Raw genomic sequence first — 21,548 nt, 5'->3', positions numbered from 1 at the left:
GATTTATATTGTCAATTATACCTAGATGTGACAACAAAATAGCTGTCACAAGAAAAAGTCACAAATATGTGACTATCACATGTGATTATCACCTTACGCAGACGGAATTTTTATTTTATGACTATCAACAATCACATTAGCCGATCCCACCCCAGTTCTCCGGCCTGGAAAGTCTTCGACTCCACACCCTCTGGGTGAGGAGGAAGACTGGGGATCAGGTGGCGGACACAAGCGGAAAGTGAGCTCACCCTACTTGGAGCGCGAAACTAAAGATATCTATCTAGGAACCTTACTAGATGGAGTACTTTGTTGGGTGAGGCCCTAGTTCACACAGGACTGTAGCGCCACCTTAAGAAAGTTGGGTAGGATCGATGAGCCTTTTAAGCTTAATCAGTTTCTCGATATCGTATAAGAAACCTAAACAATAAAAAACATTAATGGGTTCTAGGCTGGTTAAAAATCACCAAATTCTTGTTGCGTTTAAAAATTTATCAATTTAAAACGAGCTATCTTGACAATCAATCTTTTCTCAAGTGCAAAATTGAAAAAGCTGTATTTTTCATAGATTTGCCGATAACTTAAAAGTTATAGAATTCTATTGCTCACCTTCCTTAAAATTGAATTGCTCATGGGACTTGACCGAATGAAAAAAACTTTCATTATATTTACATACAAAATAAATAAATATTTTTTATTCACACAAATTTTTAATAAAACACAATCGCTTCTTATTTTTTCCTTAATTTACTTAGATTATCTCGTGCAGTCTTTGATTTAGGATTTATTTTAATGGCAGTTAGGTAACTTCGAGTAGCTAGCTCAACATTACCCCATCGATGATAGAGAACTCCTAAATTGCTATGATACAATGCATTCATAGGTTCAGCCTTCAGTACTCGTTTATACAGCTCTTCAGCTTCCACATAGTTCTTCATTTTGCCAAAAACATTAGCTCTGATAAATAGTATCGATGTTTCATTCGGCAGGTACCTCATAGCTTGATTTGATAGTCGAATAGCATCGTCGTAGAGTTGTTGATTGTCTAATAGAGTTAAAATGTTTGCCCATGCTTTGGGTTGGTACGGATTGAGAGCAACAGACTCCTGCCAGTGCTTAATTGCCTCTGAGTATTCTTGAATTTCCAAAAATAGATTGCCCATATTGTAATAACACACTGGGAAGTGTTTGCGATGCTTCAGCGCATTACGATAGCTTTGTAATGCTTCGGAATGTTTCTTTCTGATTGCTTGAACAATGCCCAGATTCATCCAAGCAGCAGGAAATTCATGGAGAACTTCGATAGATCTTTTGATGAAGTTTTCAGCAGTTTGATAATCACCGATTTCTCTATAAAGATTTCCCAAATTCATAAGTGCCGCTTCGTAGTCTTCATAGAGATCGATTGCCTTGTGATAGTGGTGGAAAGCTTTTTTACGCTCTCCTTTGTCGGTAGCTAATCGAGCGATATTGTAATGGACCTTGGCATTGCTCGGACATACTCTCAGAGCAGAAGAGAATAAAAGCTCTTCAGTCATCCATTCACTTGCTCTTTGACGAGTGCGTAGTGTAAAGAGTATCATAAGAGCTACCATCGCTAAGAATACTAATTTCTTATATTTGCCCATCCTCCGTCCCAAACTTTGATATGATGAAGCGACTATAAGACACACTCCAATCGATGGCACATATAACACCCTTTCGGCTATGACAAACCCAACTTTGATGAGTCCACTCGCTGGGAGAAATGGTACAATGGTAAATCCAAGTCCAGTCAGTAATATCTTTGACTTAGTATGGATTATTTTGAAAATAATTAAGTACATTAAAAAAATTCCGATGACACGTTTGTCCAAAGCAGAAGTGATAAGCTCTACAGATCCTAACGCCCAATCAAAACTCAACCAAAGGGGACATAAGATAATCCAACAATTGAGAGCGTACAGGTAATTCTGTGACAACATTCTGGTTAGAACATCGGTGTTAGCAGCAATTGGATTATCCATTGCATTGAATTTCGGGCTTTGGAAGTTTTGAATCCAAAGCCGAAAGTACAATAGCATCGAAGCTGTTATTCCAAAAACCACGTATTGTTTTCGAATAATATTATCCCAGGTAATAGTTTTTGTTTTTGATCTTTTAATGATGTCGTAGAGTACACAAGACGGTAGAATAGTTATTGCACTCTCCTTGCATAGAAGGCCTATTGCGGCGAGGATCATAACCCCTAGATACTTCAATGCATTCAACGGACAATCATCTTCACTGGAGTCGATCAAAATAATAGCCAGCAGAAAGCACAAGCAGAAGAGCAACTCAGTTCTCCCAACTACTCCGCAAACAGCTTCAGTGTGAGTTGGATGTATTGCAAAAAGCAATGCTCCAATAAATGCAGTATTTTTATTTCTAGTTATTCTATGAAAAATATACAAAACTAGGAGGCTATTCAAACAATGAAGAAGTAAATTAATGGTCTTCATGTGATAGCTCCTAAAATCGAACACACTGTATTCGAAGTGGAATAGAAGGGTTGTGAGCGGACGATAAGATTTATGGCTATCGGCATCTGTGAGATTAGCTCCCCAGAAGTCATGGGTAAATATGGAATGCAGAGAAAGTGGTGATTTTGTCACATCCTTATTTTTGACTATGGCCACTGTGTCGTCGAAAACAAACGTTCCAGGAAGAGAGTGATAATATGAGATGATAGTAAAAATCAATGTCAAACTTGCAAAGTGTAGTAAATTAAAATTAATTTTATAATAATTTATATACATTTTTGTGTATATTTAATTTAAAAACAACAGAAACAGGGACAAACACGAAGATGTGGTGTAAACAAAAATATTGTTGTTGAGAAATGTCAATTGCGTAGAAACTGACAAATCAAACGTCAGTTTCTAAGGGCTTGTTTGTTTTAAAAGTGCAAAAATAAAAAAGGGTACGTTTGATGACAATATTTTAGTGAGCCGGATGCATTTATTCTCCCAAACAAGATAAAAGTTAACTTCTAGAAATACTCATCGTCATAAGTTTAAGAGTACATCACAATAGGAATTTTTTTATTTAAAACATTTTTTCTTTGAGACAACGTATAATATAAAGTCTATGCCGATATTATACAGTTTATTCAAGACCCTAAAGTTGGAATGCGTGAAGTTATCGAAGACATAATACAACCGCAATTGTGTGAATTGCTAATGACAAATTCGATAAAAGGGCCATATGTGGATATAGTACGATTTCCCTGATATTGTTATCCAAACATATAATCAGCCTTGTTGTAAGTTTCACCCATAAAATCATTCATCCGAAATATTTTTGTTCGCCGGAATTTAAAAAGTTATTGTGAGTTTCGCCCGAATAGGATTTAACTTCGAATCAGAACTGACAGTTCAAATAATTGTTATGTTCAGCAAACTGAGTTCACAATAAATAAATAAATGAAATCTGAACCTACATTTTTTGTTGAACATAAAAACACAATGAAATCTATGTAGTGCCGCAATTTTCTGTTAAATTTCTTAACACTGCATACGACAAGACCACTAAAAAAATCTATTTGCGTAACTGGATTTTCTTATTTTTCTGTTCTTCGATATTTAAATAATACAAAAAAAAAATAACTGTTACAACAGACTCAATACATTTTTCTTAATTACATTTCTATTTACATTAAAGTCAATAGCTGAGTCAAATTCATTGAAATTTATACAAGCATTTGTGATTGGATTATGTCTAGCATAACTTGTACTATGGTAAGGAACATGTAAAAAATCGCCATCTCTTGGGCGGAAGCTACGAGCTGAAGCGTAAATATTTAACATTGATAACAACATTTTACAATCAATATAAGAACTGAGGACATCATAAGCAAAAAGGACTGAATACAATTTTCTTCTCAAAACTAGAGGTTTTAAGTCTATAAGAGTACATCTAGTCTCATAACATGGAACATCTGAATTTTTTATAAATTTTACGCAAAGCAAACTTTGTAAGTTTTGTCTGAATCTTTTCAATACGATAAATGCTCGATTGAGTGTAGGGATTCCATATAACGCAACAATATTCTATCAGCGGTCTAACAAGAGATAAGTATAGTGTTTTTAGTGTATAAGGATCATAAAAAAGTTTTGAATTTCGAATTATGAAGCCCAACATTGAGTTAGCTTTGGAAACGACATGATCTATATGAAGTGAAAAACTCATTTTGGAATCAAAAATCACTCCTAAGTCTTTCTGACTATCAAGTCTCTGCAAAGTATCAAAATCAAGTTTGTATTTAAAAAACAAGGGATTTAAGATTTTTTGAATAAGTAACAACACTACATTTACCGTTGTTAAAATAAATTCCATTTAATTTACACCAAAAAAGTACTTCATTTAGATCATTCTGGACATTTTCCGCATCTTCAAGACATCTTATGCTGCTGAAGAGTTTAAGATCATCAGCATACAAAAGACATTTTGTGTGTAGAAGATATTGCGGTAGGTCGTTAATAAAAATAATGAAAAGGAGCGGTCCAAGATGGCTACCTTGTGGAACGCCGGAAAAGTTCATTATTTCTTTAGAAAACACATTACCAATTTTAACATATTGTTTTCGAACAACTAAGTAACTTTGAATCCATTTAAGAAGCACAGAGTGAAATTCAAACAATTCAAGTTTTCTTATTAGAATATAATGTTAAACACGATCAAATGCCTTCGAAAAATCGGTATAGATAGTGTCAACTTGTAATCGTTTTTCCATACAGTCAAGGCAGTAGCTTGTAAAAATTGATAAGTTAGTTGCTGTCGATTTGCCTCTCATAAATCCGTGTTGGAATTCAGAAATATAGTTCTTAACTAAAGAATACAATTTGTTTTTCACTATTGCTTCAAATACTTTAGGTACTAACTGTAGCTTAGCAATAGGTCTATAGTTTTCGACAGAGTGGACAGAGTAATTTATGTGTCGCAAAAGGCAGTTGAGAACTAGGGCCTAGTGTATTACAACTGTAAACCATTCTTGTATGCGATTAATGTTGTCAGGAATGGAGAGGACCTTCAGTTTTAAGCCGAATTCGAACGGCTTATTTGAGAAAGCATTTTTTATGGTTTGATCCCAAGACCATGGGTACTCTATTTTTTTTTTGATAAATGGGTAAGTGAATTACAAAATTGCCGATCCACGAAGTGCCAATGCATTCAAATTAAGTTACATTTGGTTTTAAGTAAATACAAATAAAATAAATATAGATTTATTTTTATATTTAAAAAAAGTTTTTATTTTAATATGAAAATTCTGTATTTCTGCATAATTATACGAAAAAGACAAGCTAATATAAAAAGTCATTCACGTTGCACTTTTTTGAGCCTTTTTAATCGGGTAGAATATCTAATTAAATCCTTCTTTCCATTGAACAAAGCTCATGTTGATAAGTTTAACGATAGCGAACAGCGCTAACAAAACGTCAAACGTCATACATTTGACATTTTGCACAAAATAATAATATATTTGTTTTCATTTTTGTGGGTAGTTTTTGTGATTTTTTAAAGTTAATAAAAGAAAACATGTCTGAGGAAATTGTATTTGATTGTTTACATTCCGAAATTGTTAACTATTGTCTCCTGGATAACAAAGTAAATTAAAAACACTTGTTATATTCTAAATTCCATCTAACTTTAAGACATCATTTATATTAGGAAAATGATTTCTCAACCCTCGAATACATTGGCTACTCAACTGGCTATCGTCTCATCGAGAGACTTACCCGAGAATGGCCACGATTTAAAGATGAATTGGAAACTATGAAATTCATTTGTACAGATTTTTGGACACTGATTTATAAAAAACAAGTCGACAATCTAAGAACAAACCATCAAGGAGTTTATGTGTTACAGGATAAAGCTTTTCGTTTTCTAACACGAATCTCACCTGGAACAAAACAGCTGGAACATGCCCCAAAGGTAAGAAAGTGCCATAAACAGTATCAAGAATAAAACTTAATTGAATTTCAGTTTGTTGCCTTCACATGTGGACTAGTACGAGGTGCCTTGGCAAATTTAGGAATTAACAGCACAGTTACTGCGGAAGTGCAATCGATTCCTTCTTGTAAGTTCCACGTCCAAGTTAAATTAAATTAAAACAAATTACAACAAAAAAGCCAGAGTTGTTTATTATTTTTTTCTTATTAATGTTGCAATAAAAATGAAACAAATATTATGATTTTGTATAAAATGAAATTATATCATCATTGGATATGTTAAAGTACTTCAAAAGCTTCCACCCTGATTCGCAGAAATCAGCCTTAAGAGGTGCTGGATCTGTGTGTATTCCTACTTCCGGGGATGGTCCAACTATTATCACAACGGATCCATGATAAAGTCTTAGGTACTCACGGAAAGCTTCTCCATTATTAAAGAAACAAAAGACCAGCGCAAAATCCCATTTCTTTGTATCACAGCATTCTTGCAGGAAACTTGGTTGCATGCAAATTTCATTGATGAAATTCAACTTAATATAACTTGTTGGTGAATAGCTACTCTCCCACCACGATCGGTCAACTTCTAGACCATAAACAGAAACACCTTTAGGACAAATTTCCACTTTTAATTCAGTTCCATTCCATAGTTTTCATTACACAATCCTTTACCTATGCTTTCTGCAATAATCCACTCAAGAAGTCCAGTTCCACAGCCAATGCTGAGAAGTTTTTGAATTCCCAGTTGATGTAAAGTTGATTTCAAATTTTCCAAAGCTTCTCCAGTCGGCCATGTCCAGAGGTATTTACTCTTCCTATCCAAAGGTAGTGATTCACTCAATTCGAGAACTGCTTTCCAGTCCTTTGCTTGTGTTAAAACTAAGAGTTGTTCTTCAAATGAATCTTTGAACATTATTTAACGTGTTCTGACACAATACTTGGCGTACAGAAATTCTCTAAACGTAGAAACAGCAATTAAGACGAAATTATGGACTAATGCCAAAACATTTTTTGTTGTTCGTTAAGGTTCTCTGATAATAATCAAATAATGGCTGAGGTGTCCCTTATGTCGGAATGGGGCGTGCGTCGTCGACGAAGCTTCTGGTTTTGTACGCTTTTCGATTGACTCGTGTTATTAAAATTTCTATAAATAAAATTATCTTATAAAAATTATGTATTTGGAGAACGCTGCGAAGGTAGATTGTTTGATTTATCTGTTGTATAAATTATTTTCTTTTGCGCAAAACTAATGTTTATATTTAGAGCAGTCGAAGTTCAAGGACGACAGAGATTACGATATACTTCCTGTTGTTGAACTTGAAATCCGATTAGAGAATTTACTTCCTCAGTGTAAATTTAATTTATGATAGAAATAAGTTGGATCAAATGTGTAGAAAACTAATTAATTCGTGTGAGGATTTTTTGGCGCTAAATACGTACAAACATTTAAATTTATTACAAATTATTTAAAATACAGTCTGCTTTGTATGTCAGGATGTAAGCAAGGGATTTTATATTGTGTACTTATATTTCTTTGCTGCAGCGAATAGATATATGTATGTATGTCAAGTTTGTAAAGCGTTAAACAGGGCAGGGATCGAATCCTATAAATTCATTTTTATTAATTCTATGTTAAAATTATCTTAAAACTAGACAAAAATTCATAAAATTAGCCTAATTACGGACTCTCTAAGTTAAACTATAACACTTAAAAGATAGAATATCTTCAAACTACTGCAAAAAACTTAGTGCTCTGCAAGGACTCTAAAACATTTTGAAATAATGTGAGTGAATTAGGAGGCCGTAAAATACTCCTTCATAATAATGCTCTCGGAGCTGAGGTTTTGGCAGATTACTTCAAAGGTTTGTTATCAGCAGATGAGACTTTGTCATCGTTTAGTTACGCCATGCCAAATAACCATATTCCTGAACTTGATGAATCGATATCCTTGATTGAAATAGAAAGTGTTTCGAAAACAATGAAGGACAACAAAGCACCGGGTGCTGATGGAATCCCAACGGAATTTTACAAATATTCTACAGCTTACTTCAAAAACAACTTAGTGGACTAATTCAACCAACTTATAATGATGCTTGTATACCCATTTGCTTTAACACAGCCATTATTTACGCTATTTTCAAGGGAGGCGGAAGGAGTCTTGCAGGAAACTATAGAGGCATATCTATTCTCAACCCTTTAAGGATCTTAATCTTGAACTCTATTCTTTAAGAGAGGCTAAGGAGATGGAAAGAGACAAACAACCGCTTAAGTATCTTCCAAGCTATGTTTCGATCCGGTTTCTCAACGGTAGACCAAATGTTTGCACTCACAAGCATAGCAAGACAATATTTGGAGAAAAAGAAAAAGCTTTACAGTTGCTTTATTGACTTCAAAGCTGCTTTTGATACGGTCAATCGACAAGCATTGATTTACAAACTATCTTTTCTTGGCCTTTCGAACAAATTTTAACTCTTTCATTCTAACTTTCTAAGTTCAACGAAAGCCTCAGTATGGGATGGCAACAACTTATCCGAACGTTTTGAAACAGCGGCGGTAGTTCCCCAAGGATATATACTTAGTCCCATTTTGTTTGCACTTTGTATTGATGCGGTTTGTGAAATCCTACCGGGAGGTGTAATATTTGGCGAATCTATGATTAAAGTTTTACTGTATGCAGACGATCTGGTACTTTTGGCGGATAACTCATTTTTTTTACAACTGCAAATCAACAGACTTAAAGAATATTGCGAAGCTTGGGGCTTACGGATCAATACTAGAAAAACCAAGGTTATGATATTTGAATCTAGGCGGCATGCACGATGTGCTGAAGAATCATGGAACATCAACAACGAGCGTATTAAAATTGTAAGTGATTTTAAATATCTAGGTGTATTGCTGACCTATAACCTAAACTGGAGCAATCATGCGAAAGAGAAAACCAGAGAAGCCAAACTGGCCCTAAACCTGATGTGGCCCAATTTTTTAGCAACCAACTTATCGACCTATCATCAAAGTACAGAACAGTTCAATGCAACAATAAATAATTGCTTATGTTACGGTGTCCAATCCTTTGGATAAAGTCAAATAGGGGAATTTGAGACTTTACAAAGATACTTTTTTAAAAGACTTTTTAAACTGCCTAACGCTACACCTACGTACGCCATACATGTCGAATCGGGAATAGCACCGATATATATTCAGAATATGAAACGGCACTCCAACTATTTAACTAAGGTTAAGAGAAAACGGGCTTCTTAAGAGAAAACGGGCTTCTTAAGACGATCTTGATAAGACTGCTCCGTACACGGTTTTGATAGCGTAAATTGATGAAAAACTTTATTTAGAACACCTGCAAAGTGCATCCTCATCGGCAAGCAGAAACATATACAAGCGCTTAAACCATCAATTGTCTTCAAACTATTTTTGTAAAGAAATGACTTCGGAAGCTATCGGTGCCATTTTTAAAGCTAGAGTTGAGATCCTTAATCTCCACTTTGCCCCCCATAAATCGGACCTCTCACAAATTTGGACTCTATGCAATAGAAGAGACGTGGAGGATATATGTATATATCTAACTTTTTTTTGTGTTTTGCTTTTTTTTCTTTATTTCATGTTTTGTTTTGTTTTTAATTTTTTTTGTGCCAACATTCTTATTCTGCTTAAAACTAAACCCTAAAACTATAAAACAAGTATGCAAGCCGGCCAATTCTTAAAACCCCATCCCCACTACCCACTGTCAAGTGCCGATTGAAGCCACCAAAACTGGTTCTCCTGCTTCGCCCTATCATTTCAGTCCCGTTTGGACACCGCCCGCCCTACTGAAGCAAAAGTGCCATGACGTCCCGATTGTACAGGATTCGCCTATCCATTTCAGTTGATTCGAGCCCCGTTGTATAGGACATCGTTGGAATAGTAATACACGTAAGAAGATTCGGCTGTTCGATATAAGCCGATACAGCGTCTTAAACACTGCCGCTCGAACACCCGAAACTTCTCCATCTGGGAAGGGGCAACGTTGAACCACACAGGACAACCATAAACGATCATCGGCCCTATGAGGGTCATGTAGGAAATTACCTTCACTCTGGGGTCAAGCCGACTGCCGTAAAACAGCCGTTTCGTCAGAGCGAAGGCTTCTCTGGCCCCTGGTCGTAGCAATATAGTTGAATCTTGTCAAAATCACGCTGCAAGAGAATTCTTATAAGCTCAACCTTTCGGGCCGTTCTGTACGCAATTAAAAATTAAATTGTCTATTAATTGGCTTGTTCTAGCCTCTAAGAGGCTTTGATGAAGCCTAATAGACTGTTTCCTAAAATGTCTTTGAGTTTTCATGGCTATCGAAAAGTATCTGCCTAAGAGTTTTTCTCATGACATAGTTGGCTGCGTTTTCTTGCTCTACCTCATCTTTGTACATATCGTTGGAAGTAAGCCAAGAGATTGTGACCTTTTATTATGCTCACAAGCAATCGTAGAGTTCGTCTTGGTGCATAATCGAACGGGATCTAGTTTAGCCTAATTTCGGTTTCATTGGTTTCTTGTAATATTATGTTACCAATGACCTTTTTTAGTTCATAGGATAGGGTGTTGAATGTTGATACTTGTTCCCATCCTCACCAGCTCATTAGCTCTCTCGTTCCCAGGCACATCACTATGGCCGGTTATTCCTTGGCAAACAGATTGTATTAGTGCTTGACTATCCATAAATATATATGTATATAAATATGGTGATAGCAGCTCGTGATGGAGCCATCATTGAGATCTGTTTTGCAGCGTATGTCACTGTTAATACATCGGTACGTCTGAAGGAGTTAAAAGGATTGAGTGCTTCGGAAAAGACTTACTCATGTGTGGAATTTTGTTCACCCATTTGTTCCTATCAGAAAAGATAGTAATAAAAGGTTTATTGAAGTTCAAATAGGGTATAATGTAGCCTGAGCTAACATTGTTCCCTATGCAATTTTGTAGAATCTTTGTTTGTCCTGTGAAGCTGGTTTCCCAGCAATAGTTCTGGCTATGTCATAAGACACTATTTGCAGCAGTTTTTGATGTATTTATTAAAAGTGGTTACGACATTCTATTTTATTTCAAAAAATACGTTAAAAGTTTTCTGTGGTGAATCGGGACATATCAGTTCTAAACTTAAACTTCCGGGATTCACAAATGTATAATGATTATAAATTCTTTGTTATGAGTTTACTTACATATATCTTTTTTAATCGGCAACGTTTTATTTTAGCGTCTTGAAAATGTCTGCAACACTGTGATCGACACGTACCAGTGTGAGTTAAGGCCCGGCAGATCATAGATGGTTCACAACGAGGCAAATCATAGAAAAGTTGTCAAAGGTAGAAAAACTCAATATCTCAGGCTGAGATCTAAACGGATCGGGAGCCAGATATCTTTTTATTTGTTGGGTACGGGACCGTAGCATCGAAGGGCAGTGGAAGCGACCCAAGGTGCTTTCGTCCGCTTTTGGCATAGTCCATGCTTCTGCACCGTATAGCAGGACGGGGATGATATGGGTCTTGTATAGCAACACTTTGGTCCCTCGAGAGAGGACTTTACCACTCAATTGCTTTCTTAGTCCAAAGAAACAGCGGTTAGCAAGAGTTATTCTGCGTTTGATCTCAGCGCTGGTGTTGTTTTCTGCGTTTACAGCGGAGCCTAGTTAGACGAAGTCCTTGCGGCTTTATTAGACTTCAGCTTAGATATGGCAATCTTTACTTTGTCTAAGTCGGGAGGACGGGATTGTTGGCTTTCGTCATCTATGTTGAATTGATCATCCTGCCTGAATGCGGAATTCAGTTCGTCGTCGCCGTTATACAGTCTGCAGAATCCTCAGCATTGACTGCGGTTCCGCTATTACGTTTCCACTTTTGTCTTTGCAGCCTTCGATTCTTGGTTAAAGTACCTGTGAATTTCGTTTCACCTGTTCATAAAACTTTCGAACTTCATTTCTGCTTTTAAACCTCTCGACATCTTCGACCGCACGCTTCTCATGCCCTCTTTTTTTTCCTTTTGAGAAGTCGGTGTTCTTCTCGACTCTTCTGTTCATAGAGCTCATGAGCAGCTCTCGTCCTTTTATGAAGCGCTGATTTGCGTGCCTGTTGTTTTCAATACATTGTGTTGGCGGCAGAGAACTTCGAGAGGTTACATGTAACTCGGTCGGAAAAGGATTTGGCGATTGTAGCCGTTCGACATTGTACATTCTCCCAGCATGTCCCTCTTTTGCCTAGGGTCTGGAAACCCGTAGTGCTACCTTGGCTACAACGAGGTAGTGATCCGAGTCGATGTTAGCTCCTCGGAAAGTTCGTACATCCATGATGCTGAAAGCGTGTCTGGCGTCGATCGCAATATAGTCAATCTGGTTGACGGTAGATTGATTTGGAGATGTCCAAGTTCCTTTGTGGATATTGAGGTGTGGAAAACGCGTACTGGCTACCATGACGTTTCGCCCCGCAGCAAAATCTATGAGCCTGAATCCGTTGTTGGAAGTGTTGTCGTGCAGGCTGTTCTTCCTAATTATTCCACCAAAGATGTCTTCCCTTCCTAGCTTCGCATTAAAATCGCCCAGGACTATTTTAATATCAAAGCTAGGGCACTGCTCATATGTTTTGTCTAGGAGTTCGAAGAACATATCTTTGGTGTTTTCGTCTTTCTCTTTTGTGGGGGCGTGCGCGCATATCAGGCTAATGTTGCCGAATTTAGGCTTGATGCGTATGGTCATGAGGCGCTCATTGATGCACCTATAGCTCAAGACTTCTTGCCTAAGTCTGGCTCCGATGACGAATCCGCATCCAAATAAGCGCTGTTGGTTTTCGTGGTAGCAGTCACCATAGTAAATATCGCAGTTTTTCATCCTCTTTTTGCCCGGCCCATCCCATTGTATTTCCTGGATGGCGGTGATATCTGCTTTATAGCGGTCTAGGGCCTCCGCTAATTCTTCGGCCGCACGTGGTCTGTTAAGGGACCTAACATTCCACGTGCCTATCCGAAGTTCGTTGTCCTTAATTCGTTTGCGTTGGTTGTCAACAGTAAATCCGTCCGTATCCGAGGCTTGTTGGTGCTTTGCAACTATGAAAGCTTTTACGTGGCCAGGAAGTCACCCAGACGCACAACCCCCAACCTGGAGGGCCAGATCCTAAGTATAACTCCAAGGATGGGGAGCCGGATAAAACCGCTCCTTATAGGCCTGGGCTCCGGATAAGTCGAAGAAGCTCTATAAGGTGTTGATTCCATCTCGAGAATTCCTCCGCTGCCGACAAGATTATTGAAATCTGTTGATTAAGTTCTCGAGAAAAATTGAAAACAAAATAACGGCTTTATGAGGGGTACCCTTCTGGAGCAATACCAAAATATGTTTTTCTTGTAGAAAGAAACCGAATTAAGAAAAAAATTAGAGAAAGTTCTAAAAAAATGTATCTGTTCATTTCTGAAAAAATCGAATTTTCGAATTCACACCAACAAATTTGTATGGGGACTGCTGTTTAAAAAATGAAAAAAAAAAACGCCGTAAGCTAATCGGCTTAGTTTCAATCGGCACATGGGTTTGAGCTTTAGGGGCCAGGACAGACAGACATATGAATTGGAGACACACACTTTTTTTTTACTTTTCTACCATCGTAATGTCATGTTTGATTCAATTTTGTTTACGAATGCAATACTTGCCCTATACTATGTACATTAATGTTCCTATGTGTCGCAAGTTAAAATCACTTCAATGTTCACTATTTATGTGCATACAAAAATAAGATGGAATTGAAGGCTAGTTTAGGAATTTAAAGACAACTTAATATAAATTTAAAGACATCTTACTCAAGGCTTTTTATTAAAAACCTGAATATTTGCTCTTTTATAATTTAAAGCATTAAATTAAAGCAAACATTTTAAATCTTTTTGGCACTTTTTGGTGAATGTCGTTAAATTACAACAAATCTCTACTTATACAACTTATAACTGCATAGTCTTTATGGCTCATATGATCCCCCCCTGGATCGTCCATTGGTCAAAATTTGATGAATTTGTGCTAAGTTTTTGGAATAAATAAAATAAATAAAGTTTAGAAAGTAAATATAAATTTTGTTTTCATATTCAAAAAATAAATAATTTAATAATCCATTAACTCAATACGAGTAGTTCTTAATTGAAGGGAAACCCAACAAAAATACAAACAAATTATCTCCTAGGGGGGTCATGACCCCTACGACCCCCCTCTGGATCCACCATTGATAACTGGTCATTATGTTTTCTCGGTATTGACATTTATTTCAGGATGAATATAATACCGATAAGATGATTCTTTTGGGAATGAAAACTTTTATCCAGAATGGGGTCAAAAGTATCAGACCGACAGCTTAGTCATGGTTCGATATGACCTGTAAAGAGGTTATCAAGGCAAAAGAGGTTAGCTTCCGATGTTTAAGACTTTGAGCTAACCCAAAAATGATATAAACAAGCCAGAAATACCTGCATTTCTGAAATTCGAAGGACAAATATATGTATGTTTGACCAAAAAATACAAATACTACAATGTCTCAAAATCAGAACAACTTCTTGGTTAAGAATTCATAAATAATGTGCACCGATATCTCCTTTCAAACCACAACATTTTTCCTGATGCTCACACAGGTTCGTTAGCACACACAAAATAACCTTCGAGTTCATGCTAATTATAAGAAATTCGATTGGTAAAACTATTTATTTTTATTACATTAGATAATAAGTACTAAACTTACATTATAATTATAATTAGAAATACTTCTTTTTAAAAATACACATATTTTTATTAATTATTTTAATCGAATTGTATTTGATAATTATGTTTGAAGTTTTTCCGCCAATGAGTTTCGGAGAAATTAGATTGTTGACCATTACAAATGACACTAGATTCCTGCACAAGTTGCTTTTCTTGACCTTCATTTGCTGGACTTGTAATCTCCTCATTATTACTATTAGTATCATTGTCTTGAGTGCTATCATCATCCAAAAGAATTTTTCGATATATCTCACGTGGATCGTATGCTTTTTTCAACTTTTTGTGTATCTTAACAACCGACTGGATTACAACAGCATTCTTTTCCTTTTCTACAATTTTTGGCTTTGTTCCGATTTCTTCAACAATTGTTACAGGCTTAACATTTCCAATGCAACGAATAACTGAGCTGTTGGCGACTATAACAGACGTATCCGGAGCAATATTTCTAGTGTCTGCCGCTGCACTTGTTGCCTCTGGTAATGGTTTTGAAATTTCTTTCTCACTCGAACTCTCACTTTCTGATTGTTGGAAGTCTTCACCATCGACTTCTTCCAAACATGATTTATCTTTATCTGGATGCATGTTCCTTATATGTCGGAGGATGTTGTCCTTTCGAATGCTTGCAGTGTCGCAAAGAGTGCATTTGTACTTGGATTTAACTGTAAATCAAAGCTGGGTGTGAAAAGTATTGTCAACACTTTGAATTATCAAGCTTACCATCGTGAATTCTGCTGTGTCTTAGCAGAGATTTTCTATCGATGAAATGTCTAGAGCATTTGGAGCAAGTGTATTCTCTCTCATTCGAATGACTGAGTGAGTGAGTCTTTAGGGATGAATTTCTATTGAATACTTTTCCACAAATATCACACTTAAATTTAGTGGTAGCTGAAATGTGTAATAATTCAAGTTGACTAGAAACAGCTTTGTTTTGAGTTAGATGACTTACCAATGTGAACTATTTGCTGATGCATTCGCAAAGAAGTTCGAAGCGAGAACTTCTTGTCGCACTTATCACATTCAAACGGCAAGATATTCTTATGTCTCATCATGTGAGCACTCAATGCTTCTTTGTTTCTGAGCTTAGCTCCACATTCGACGCATTGCTCACCAACGGCACCATGTAGTTTTTCGTGTTTTCGAAGAACTTGAATTTTGGGAAAGTTCTTACTACAAACCGAACATTGAAATGACTGTTTCAAGTGACCAGCTTTATGATATTTTAAATGAGCCGACGTAGAAAAATTCTAAAAAAAATGTGTTAGTAGGTTTTTCAAACCGAAAACTTAGAATTATTGATTTTTCTTACAGAATTGCATTCGTTGCACTTAAAGGGCTTGCTTGAGGAGTTGTTGCAGAATAAGTGATAGTACTGTTGAGTCCGGCTCTTAAAGCGTTTATCACAGATAGTGCAATGGTAGAGAAGTTCATTGTCATTATTATGGGTTTTTACAATATGCGATGGAATCTTAGATCTTCGTGATTTGGAGCCTCTTTCTGTAGGAATTGAGCTTGATTTTGGATTGTCGTCGACAATGTTTTCTTGATTGGTTGGTTCTGAATCATTTGAAAGATTTGTATTATTTTTCTTGCATTGTTCACATCCATTGTCTTCGGATATTAAACATTGGCGGCATTTGGAATGACCACAATCTTCGGTTATGAGGCGATTTTGATTGTTTATTGTCTTTGAACAAACAGGACAAACAATTAGGTCTGCCATAATTCACACAAAAATGCACCAAAAAATAAATAAAAGATTAATTGCAGGGAATTGCATTCGGATTTTAATCTTTATAAATTGTAATAAAATAAAAACAATTATTTTTAAACTGGTCTAAGATTTGTTTTGTAAACAAAAGCATGACATTTGACAACAGCTGTTACATTTGTATTTTCGATGTGTTCGATTTGTGTAGCTGGTATAAAATCAGGATGCAGTTGCAACGTTCACATTGGGTGTGTTCAAATGTATGTGGAATTCTATTGAAGAACAAAAAATTGGTTTCTTTTCCAACCCAAGATTATACATTCTATATGCCTTCTTCTAATATTTACTGTTTTTAAAATGAGGTTCTTTTTTTTGTTATTCTATTATTTTTTTTTAAATTAAGCATTCCTTAAATATTCTGCAAGGATTTCTTGCAATTTGTTTTTTATTTTTATATTAAATGAATATTTTTTTAACAGATACAAATGAAAGTCTATTTTATTTTTTAAGTTGGCCTGTAGAAAGGCCAACAAGACCAAAAAAAGTACCTCTAAACTACACCAACTATAAGGCAGTGCGGTCTTAGACCAGAAAAGTAAACAGTACATCAAATATTTACATTACGGCAGATCCTGAAAAAACCAAGTACATTAATCGACACCCACCATCCCTTCATTGATTTGACAGCATCTACAGGGACCAGCTGTAAAGAGCCATCTCTAGTATTGGCATCCCTGCCAAACTCGTCCGTTTGTGCAGGATGACCATGGAGAATGAGCGCTGCTCCATTAAGATTGGAAACAACTTAAAATAACCTTTCGATGTCAATAAAGGCTTTAGACAAGTTGATGCACTGTCATGCGGTTTTTTTAAATCGTCCTGGAAAGAATAGTGTAGAGCTCCTACGCAACACTAGAGGCACTATCTTTTAAAATTCTGTCCAATTACTAGCATAAGTTGATGACATTGACATAATCGGAAGAACTGAACGTGATGTCAATGTGGGTTTTGTGAGTATTGAGGCAGAGGCGGCAAAAACTGTTAATGAGGGCAAAACAAAGTACATGGTGTCGTCAAGAAAGGACTTACAACATCGACGTCTCGGTCAAGACGGCACCAGCGCTGAGATCAAACGAAGAATAACTCTTGCTTAGCGCTGTTTCTTGGGGCTAAGAATGCAATTGAGTAGTAGTACAATTCGAGTTCGAAATTCAGTGCTACCATACCAAAAAAAAGTAACAGACATAAATAAACGTCAACTCATGGAATCATGTGTTCATTAATTGATAATTTTCATGTTTAATAAAATTACAAAATAAACCAAAATTATAAGCAATATAGATTTGATTTTTGGAGAAAACGAAAATTACAAAAAAAAAGTAAGAATGCTTCGCCTGCGCAAGAATGAGACTACTCTAATGTCTTGGAACTCCCTTATCATCTGTAAGTAAAAAAAAAGTTTCAGATCATATTTTCGACTGAATAAGGAAGCTTTTTTTTTGTACTATTCGTATTTTCGTGGAAGGCCAATTTAAAAATGCAAGAACCTATTCAATCAGTGTGATACTAATATTAGCTTGTGCCCTGAGATTTTTTTGCTTATGGGAGTTATCAGAGCAGCGCAGGAAATGATTTTGACTTGGGCCTGTGTCTTAGCATTAAAAGAAGTTGTATGTGCAATTGAAGCCAACCTGAATCAGTCTCAACATGTCATCCGATGGAAAACAAAACGCACGGAACTATTTTTTGTTCAATGGCCAGGTTACCAAGAGTAATTAGACGTGTTGACGGAACCCATATAAGGATCGTTGCTCCGATTGAGGTGCGTCATTTGTATCCTAAGAGAAAATGATATAACAGTTTAAACGCAATGATAGTATGTTTTTCCCTTGAGAGTAGCTTTTGGTTTTTAAGGCGTGTGACCATAAATTGTGTATTCGTTATGTTGACGCAAGATATCCTGGATCGACCCTTTGTATGAATCTTAAGTAAGCTTTGTAATCTTAAGTCAGTTCTTGAAACGTGGTACCAAAGAGGAAAACTTTCAATGTTCCTTGGTAGTATTTATATTTTTATTTCGTCGTTCAATAATTTTGTCTTAATTAAACGAGACGCCAGTTACCCACTATCGTCTTGTTTTGCTCTCTCCTTTCAAAAACGTAAGTTCTGGTTCAAGGCAGTCTTTATTCAGTAAGCAACACGCCAAAGGTAGAAATGTAATAGAAAGGACTATTGACGTTATTAAGAGTCGATTTCACTGTCTTTTAAATGAAAGGAAAATGCATTACGCTTTATCGGCTTTACCGAGTTTTTAATTGAGCACTTTAGTGTCTTGTAAGACGATTCAACCACAGCTTGTTCTAAAGGAGTTAAGGAAACTTGAGAGTATTTACCCCCACCAGTTGCCACCACTTTCGCTTTTTTCTTTTGATTTTAAGCTTATAATCATCCTGTTGAATGAATAACAGTTTTTTTTTTCAAATTCAAATAACCTTGTGCCATTCTTTTCCATCGCGAGTAGGTGGCCCAAGTGAGATAAAGTGTTATAGCGAATTAGTCAACAACACCTCTCGCTAGATTCGCGTTTGATCCCATCAGTTATAAGTTAAATAGGATAGTACATAATTTATTTATATATTTAATGTTTATAAAAATTCTTTATTTATGAGTCTTCTCGGAAGCATATCGGAATCTAGCTTTTTAAAATCCCGTTTTTAAAAAATCCGGAAAAATAAAGTTTTAAAAACCCGTCTTCTAAGAAATCGATTTGTTTAAATCCCTTCTTTTAAAATCCCGATCAGCAACAATCACGTTTTTAAATATCGGGAATAAAAAAAACCGGGACCCGTTTTCTCTGATCACTACGCAGACTAGTCCAGTTTCACCGTGTAGAACCTTTAAACGCATTTAGCTTCTATTTAACGTTACTTAACTCTTATGAATGACTTTTTGGTTTAACTATTCCCTTTTCACTTTCGTAAGCTAACTGAGAAATGAATTGACGCTTTCTTTTAAAATTTCATATTAAATTCGATGAAATTAATGAATTTTGCTGCTTTAGTCCACGTGGCTTCTCTTCCTCGCATATGAGCTACCTTTGTTTTTTAAAAAATTTAATTTTGTAGAACGCACATATGTAATTTAGAGTTAATGGGTAAATATCCTAGTTTGGGAAATAATTTTCTTTTTATTCTACAACTTTTACTTCGACGTTATCATATTTTAAATTTAAAAGCAGTTTTCCAATGAAAACTTCTACAACTTATAAACAATACATGTTCAACAATTTGCATGTAATTTGAAAAAACTTAACAACAAACCAAATAAATATTAAAAGGAGAATTCAAAAACCTCCCAAGAGTAATTTTTGTCACAAAAAGTTCTTACTCGAATTGCATACAGCAATGCTTGAGAATTGTAAGTCACTAGGCCCTAGTTTTCAACAGACTGTTGCGCCATCTAATTTATTTATTTATTTTAATATCCCGTTAAAGAACTATTTTAATGAATTTCCATTAAAGTGTTGTGTGATCATTATCAGCAAGATTCGTTTAAATAGTTATAAAAATTAAATTAACTGTAAGAACATTGAAAACGTTGTTTTCAAGAAAAAAAATAAACATAAATGCAATTGTATCTTGCTCTAATTGTACATTGTCTATGATCAGCCTAGGATTAAAGAAAATTTGAGGCCCACTTAAAAGATATAAACCCAAGCAAGCGTCTTAAGCCCCAAGCGAGCCAACCCAATAACCCGGGGCGCTATAGGAGTCCACGCTCTCATTAACGATGCGCCGAGGACTTGACGCATCCAAAATCCAAGAAGATATTTCCCAAGTGCTCCAACCCCCGATAAGATTAAGAATTTTTGATATCCAGGGCTAATTACACTGGCCAACACAATTGTTAAGTGTCAATTAGCCTCAGTTTTGTTGTGATACGGTATAACTCAAAACTTGTACTACGCAGCAAATTAACAGAAGCGCTTCCAAGTAAACCGTTTTAAAAATATTTGTGGTTGCATTTTAACACCTTTGATCCTATCTATTTATTTTATGTTTGCGGAGAAATGACATTCAAAAAACAAAGACGAAACTTTACGAATCTTGTGTTGGAGTTTTATCACCAATGTTTTGGTTTTTGTGTCGCCCATCAAAAAAAATCCTGGGCTCCTTATGTCTGTTGCATAACGTGTATGAAAAATTCGACCGACTGGAAGAAAGGCGCACGACCTATGCCGTTTGCAGTACCCATGATATGGACTGAACAGCGAGATCAAGTTTCGGATTGCAATTTTTGTCTCACTGACATAAACGGTATATCGTCGCCTTTCTTTCTCAACCTAGTATCTCTATTTCACCAGGTTTACAGTAGGAAGAAAAAACTATATTATTTTGTTTTATAATTTTTTAAGCAAAATGTGTGAATGTGATTTCATTTAAACTTACAACATGCATAGTTTTTAGGTGATTCAATGGTACATTAAATAACTCACTCTAGATGAGAGAAGTATTTGCAGATACGAGGTTATAGTATAAAGAGCTCCAGTACAATCGTTTTACCATACATTTCAGATATGAGGTTGTTGCTTTAAAACTATTAATAAAAGAACAAATAAACTTTTTTATATTTATTATACCAAAAGGAAAGAACAATTTTAGGAAGTAACTAGTTTTAACAAATGTAGTGGAGCATCATTCTTCATGAGTCAGACTGTCATAAAAGGAGTGGTAGTCTTTTGGTAAAAGCTCCTTCAAGCTTTGAAGATCATCCATTTTTCTTTTTGTGATTGGTAAGGGTTGATTGTAGAGTTTTTCAACTTCAATTGAGGCATTGCTGTCAAAACGCTGGGGCAACAATTTCCAATCATCGTCGAAATTTACCTTGTAATGCATTCCAAATTGTGTGTATTTGATTGCCCTGATATTAACTACACAATAAGGATCGCCGGATTTTTTCCCTGGTCGTATCGATTTGTAGTATTTGATTGCTGCGCCGTAATTAAGAAAGAATTCAGGACTAAGGTAGCGTACTTGATATGGTTTTGCTGATCTTGCTTCTTTTATTATCCGTACAAAGTCTGCAGGAACGAAGAGCTCTTTGTTTTTTTTTATTTCAATG

General features: G+C 35.8%; 4 protein-coding genes across 4 annotated transcripts; 1 reads left to right on the top strand and 3 right to left on the bottom strand.

The window, feature by feature from the left end:
- Positions 1–670: 670 nt before the first annotated feature.
- On the bottom strand, positions 671–2,837 carry LOC129939051 (protein O-mannosyl-transferase TMTC4). Its single transcript, XM_056046917.1, has one exon. The coding sequence runs from the start codon at positions 2,772–2,774 to the stop codon at positions 729–731; it is 2,046 nt and encodes a 681-aa protein (XP_055902892.1). The 5' UTR covers positions 2,775–2,837; the 3' UTR covers positions 671–728.
- A 2,630-nt stretch (positions 2,838–5,467) lies between these two features.
- LOC129939406 (trafficking protein particle complex subunit 6b) lies at positions 5,468–6,225 on the top strand. Its single transcript, XM_056047404.1, has 3 exons — positions 5,468–5,622; positions 5,686–5,949; positions 6,001–6,225. The coding sequence occupies exons 1-3, from the start codon at positions 5,554–5,556 to the stop codon at positions 6,124–6,126; spliced, it is 459 nt and encodes a 152-aa protein (XP_055903379.1). The 5' UTR covers positions 5,468–5,553; the 3' UTR covers positions 6,127–6,225.
- Positions 6,133–7,070, bottom strand: LOC129939405 (uncharacterized). The gene is made up of 2 exons (XM_056047403.1): positions 6,636–7,070; positions 6,133–6,570 (listed from the first exon to the last, which is right to left on the bottom strand). The coding sequence occupies exons 1-2, from the start codon at positions 6,874–6,876 to the stop codon at positions 6,203–6,205; spliced, it is 609 nt and encodes a 202-aa protein (XP_055903378.1). The 5' UTR covers positions 6,877–7,070; the 3' UTR covers positions 6,133–6,202.
- A 7,688-nt stretch (positions 7,071–14,758) lies between these two features.
- Positions 14,759–16,523, bottom strand: LOC129942181 (zinc finger protein OZF). The gene is made up of 4 exons (XM_056051023.1): positions 16,026–16,523; positions 15,666–15,963; positions 15,437–15,604; positions 14,759–15,378 (listed from the first exon to the last, which is right to left on the bottom strand). The coding sequence occupies exons 1-4, from the start codon at positions 16,437–16,439 to the stop codon at positions 14,759–14,761; spliced, it is 1,500 nt and encodes a 499-aa protein (XP_055906998.1). The 5' UTR covers positions 16,440–16,523.
- Between the last annotated feature and the right edge of the window lie 5,025 nt (positions 16,524–21,548).

Source organism: Eupeodes corollae, chromosome 1, assembly GCF_945859685.1.
Source record: "Eupeodes corollae chromosome 1, idEupCoro1.1, whole genome shotgun sequence".
Lineage (NCBI taxonomy): Eukaryota > Metazoa > Arthropoda > Insecta > Diptera > Syrphidae > Eupeodes > Eupeodes corollae.
Note: the sequence above shows the minus strand (reverse complement) of the source record. Positions and strands in the feature narration are given on the sequence as shown.

Bases quoted from the DNA above. Each gene is read 5' to 3' on its own strand.
- LOC129939051 (XM_056046917.1), bottom strand. From the start codon at position 2,774: ATGTATATAAATTATTATAAAATTAATTTTAATTTACTACACTTTGCA.
- LOC129939406 (XM_056047404.1), top strand. From the start codon at position 5,554: ATGTCTGAGGAAATTGTATTTGATTGTTTACATTCCGAAATTGTTAAC. The intron at 5,623-5,685 runs GTAAATTAAAAA...CATTTATATTAG, and splicing joins ATTGTCTCCTGGATAACAAA to GAAAATGATTTCTCAACCCT. The intron at 5,950-6,000 runs GTAAGAAAGTGC...ATTGAATTTCAG, and splicing joins AGCTGGAACATGCCCCAAAG to TTTGTTGCCTTCACATGTGG.
- LOC129939405 (XM_056047403.1), bottom strand. From the start codon at position 6,876: ATGTTCAAAGATTCATTTGAAGAACAACTCTTAGTTTTAACACAAGCA. The intron at 6,571-6,635 runs GTAAAGGATTGT...TTTGTCCTAAAG, and splicing joins GATTATTGCAGAAAGCATAG to GTGTTTCTGTTTATGGTCTA.
- LOC129942181 (XM_056051023.1), bottom strand. From the start codon at position 16,439: ATGGCAGACCTAATTGTTTGTCCTGTTTGTTCAAAGACAATAAACAAT. The intron at 15,964-16,025 runs GTAAGAAAAATC...CATTTTTTTTAG, and splicing joins AGTGCAACGAATGCAATTCT to AATTTTTCTACGTCGGCTCA. The intron at 15,605-15,665 runs GTAAGTCATCTA...TACACATTTCAG, and splicing joins TCAGCAAATAGTTCACATTG to CTACCACTAAATTTAAGTGT.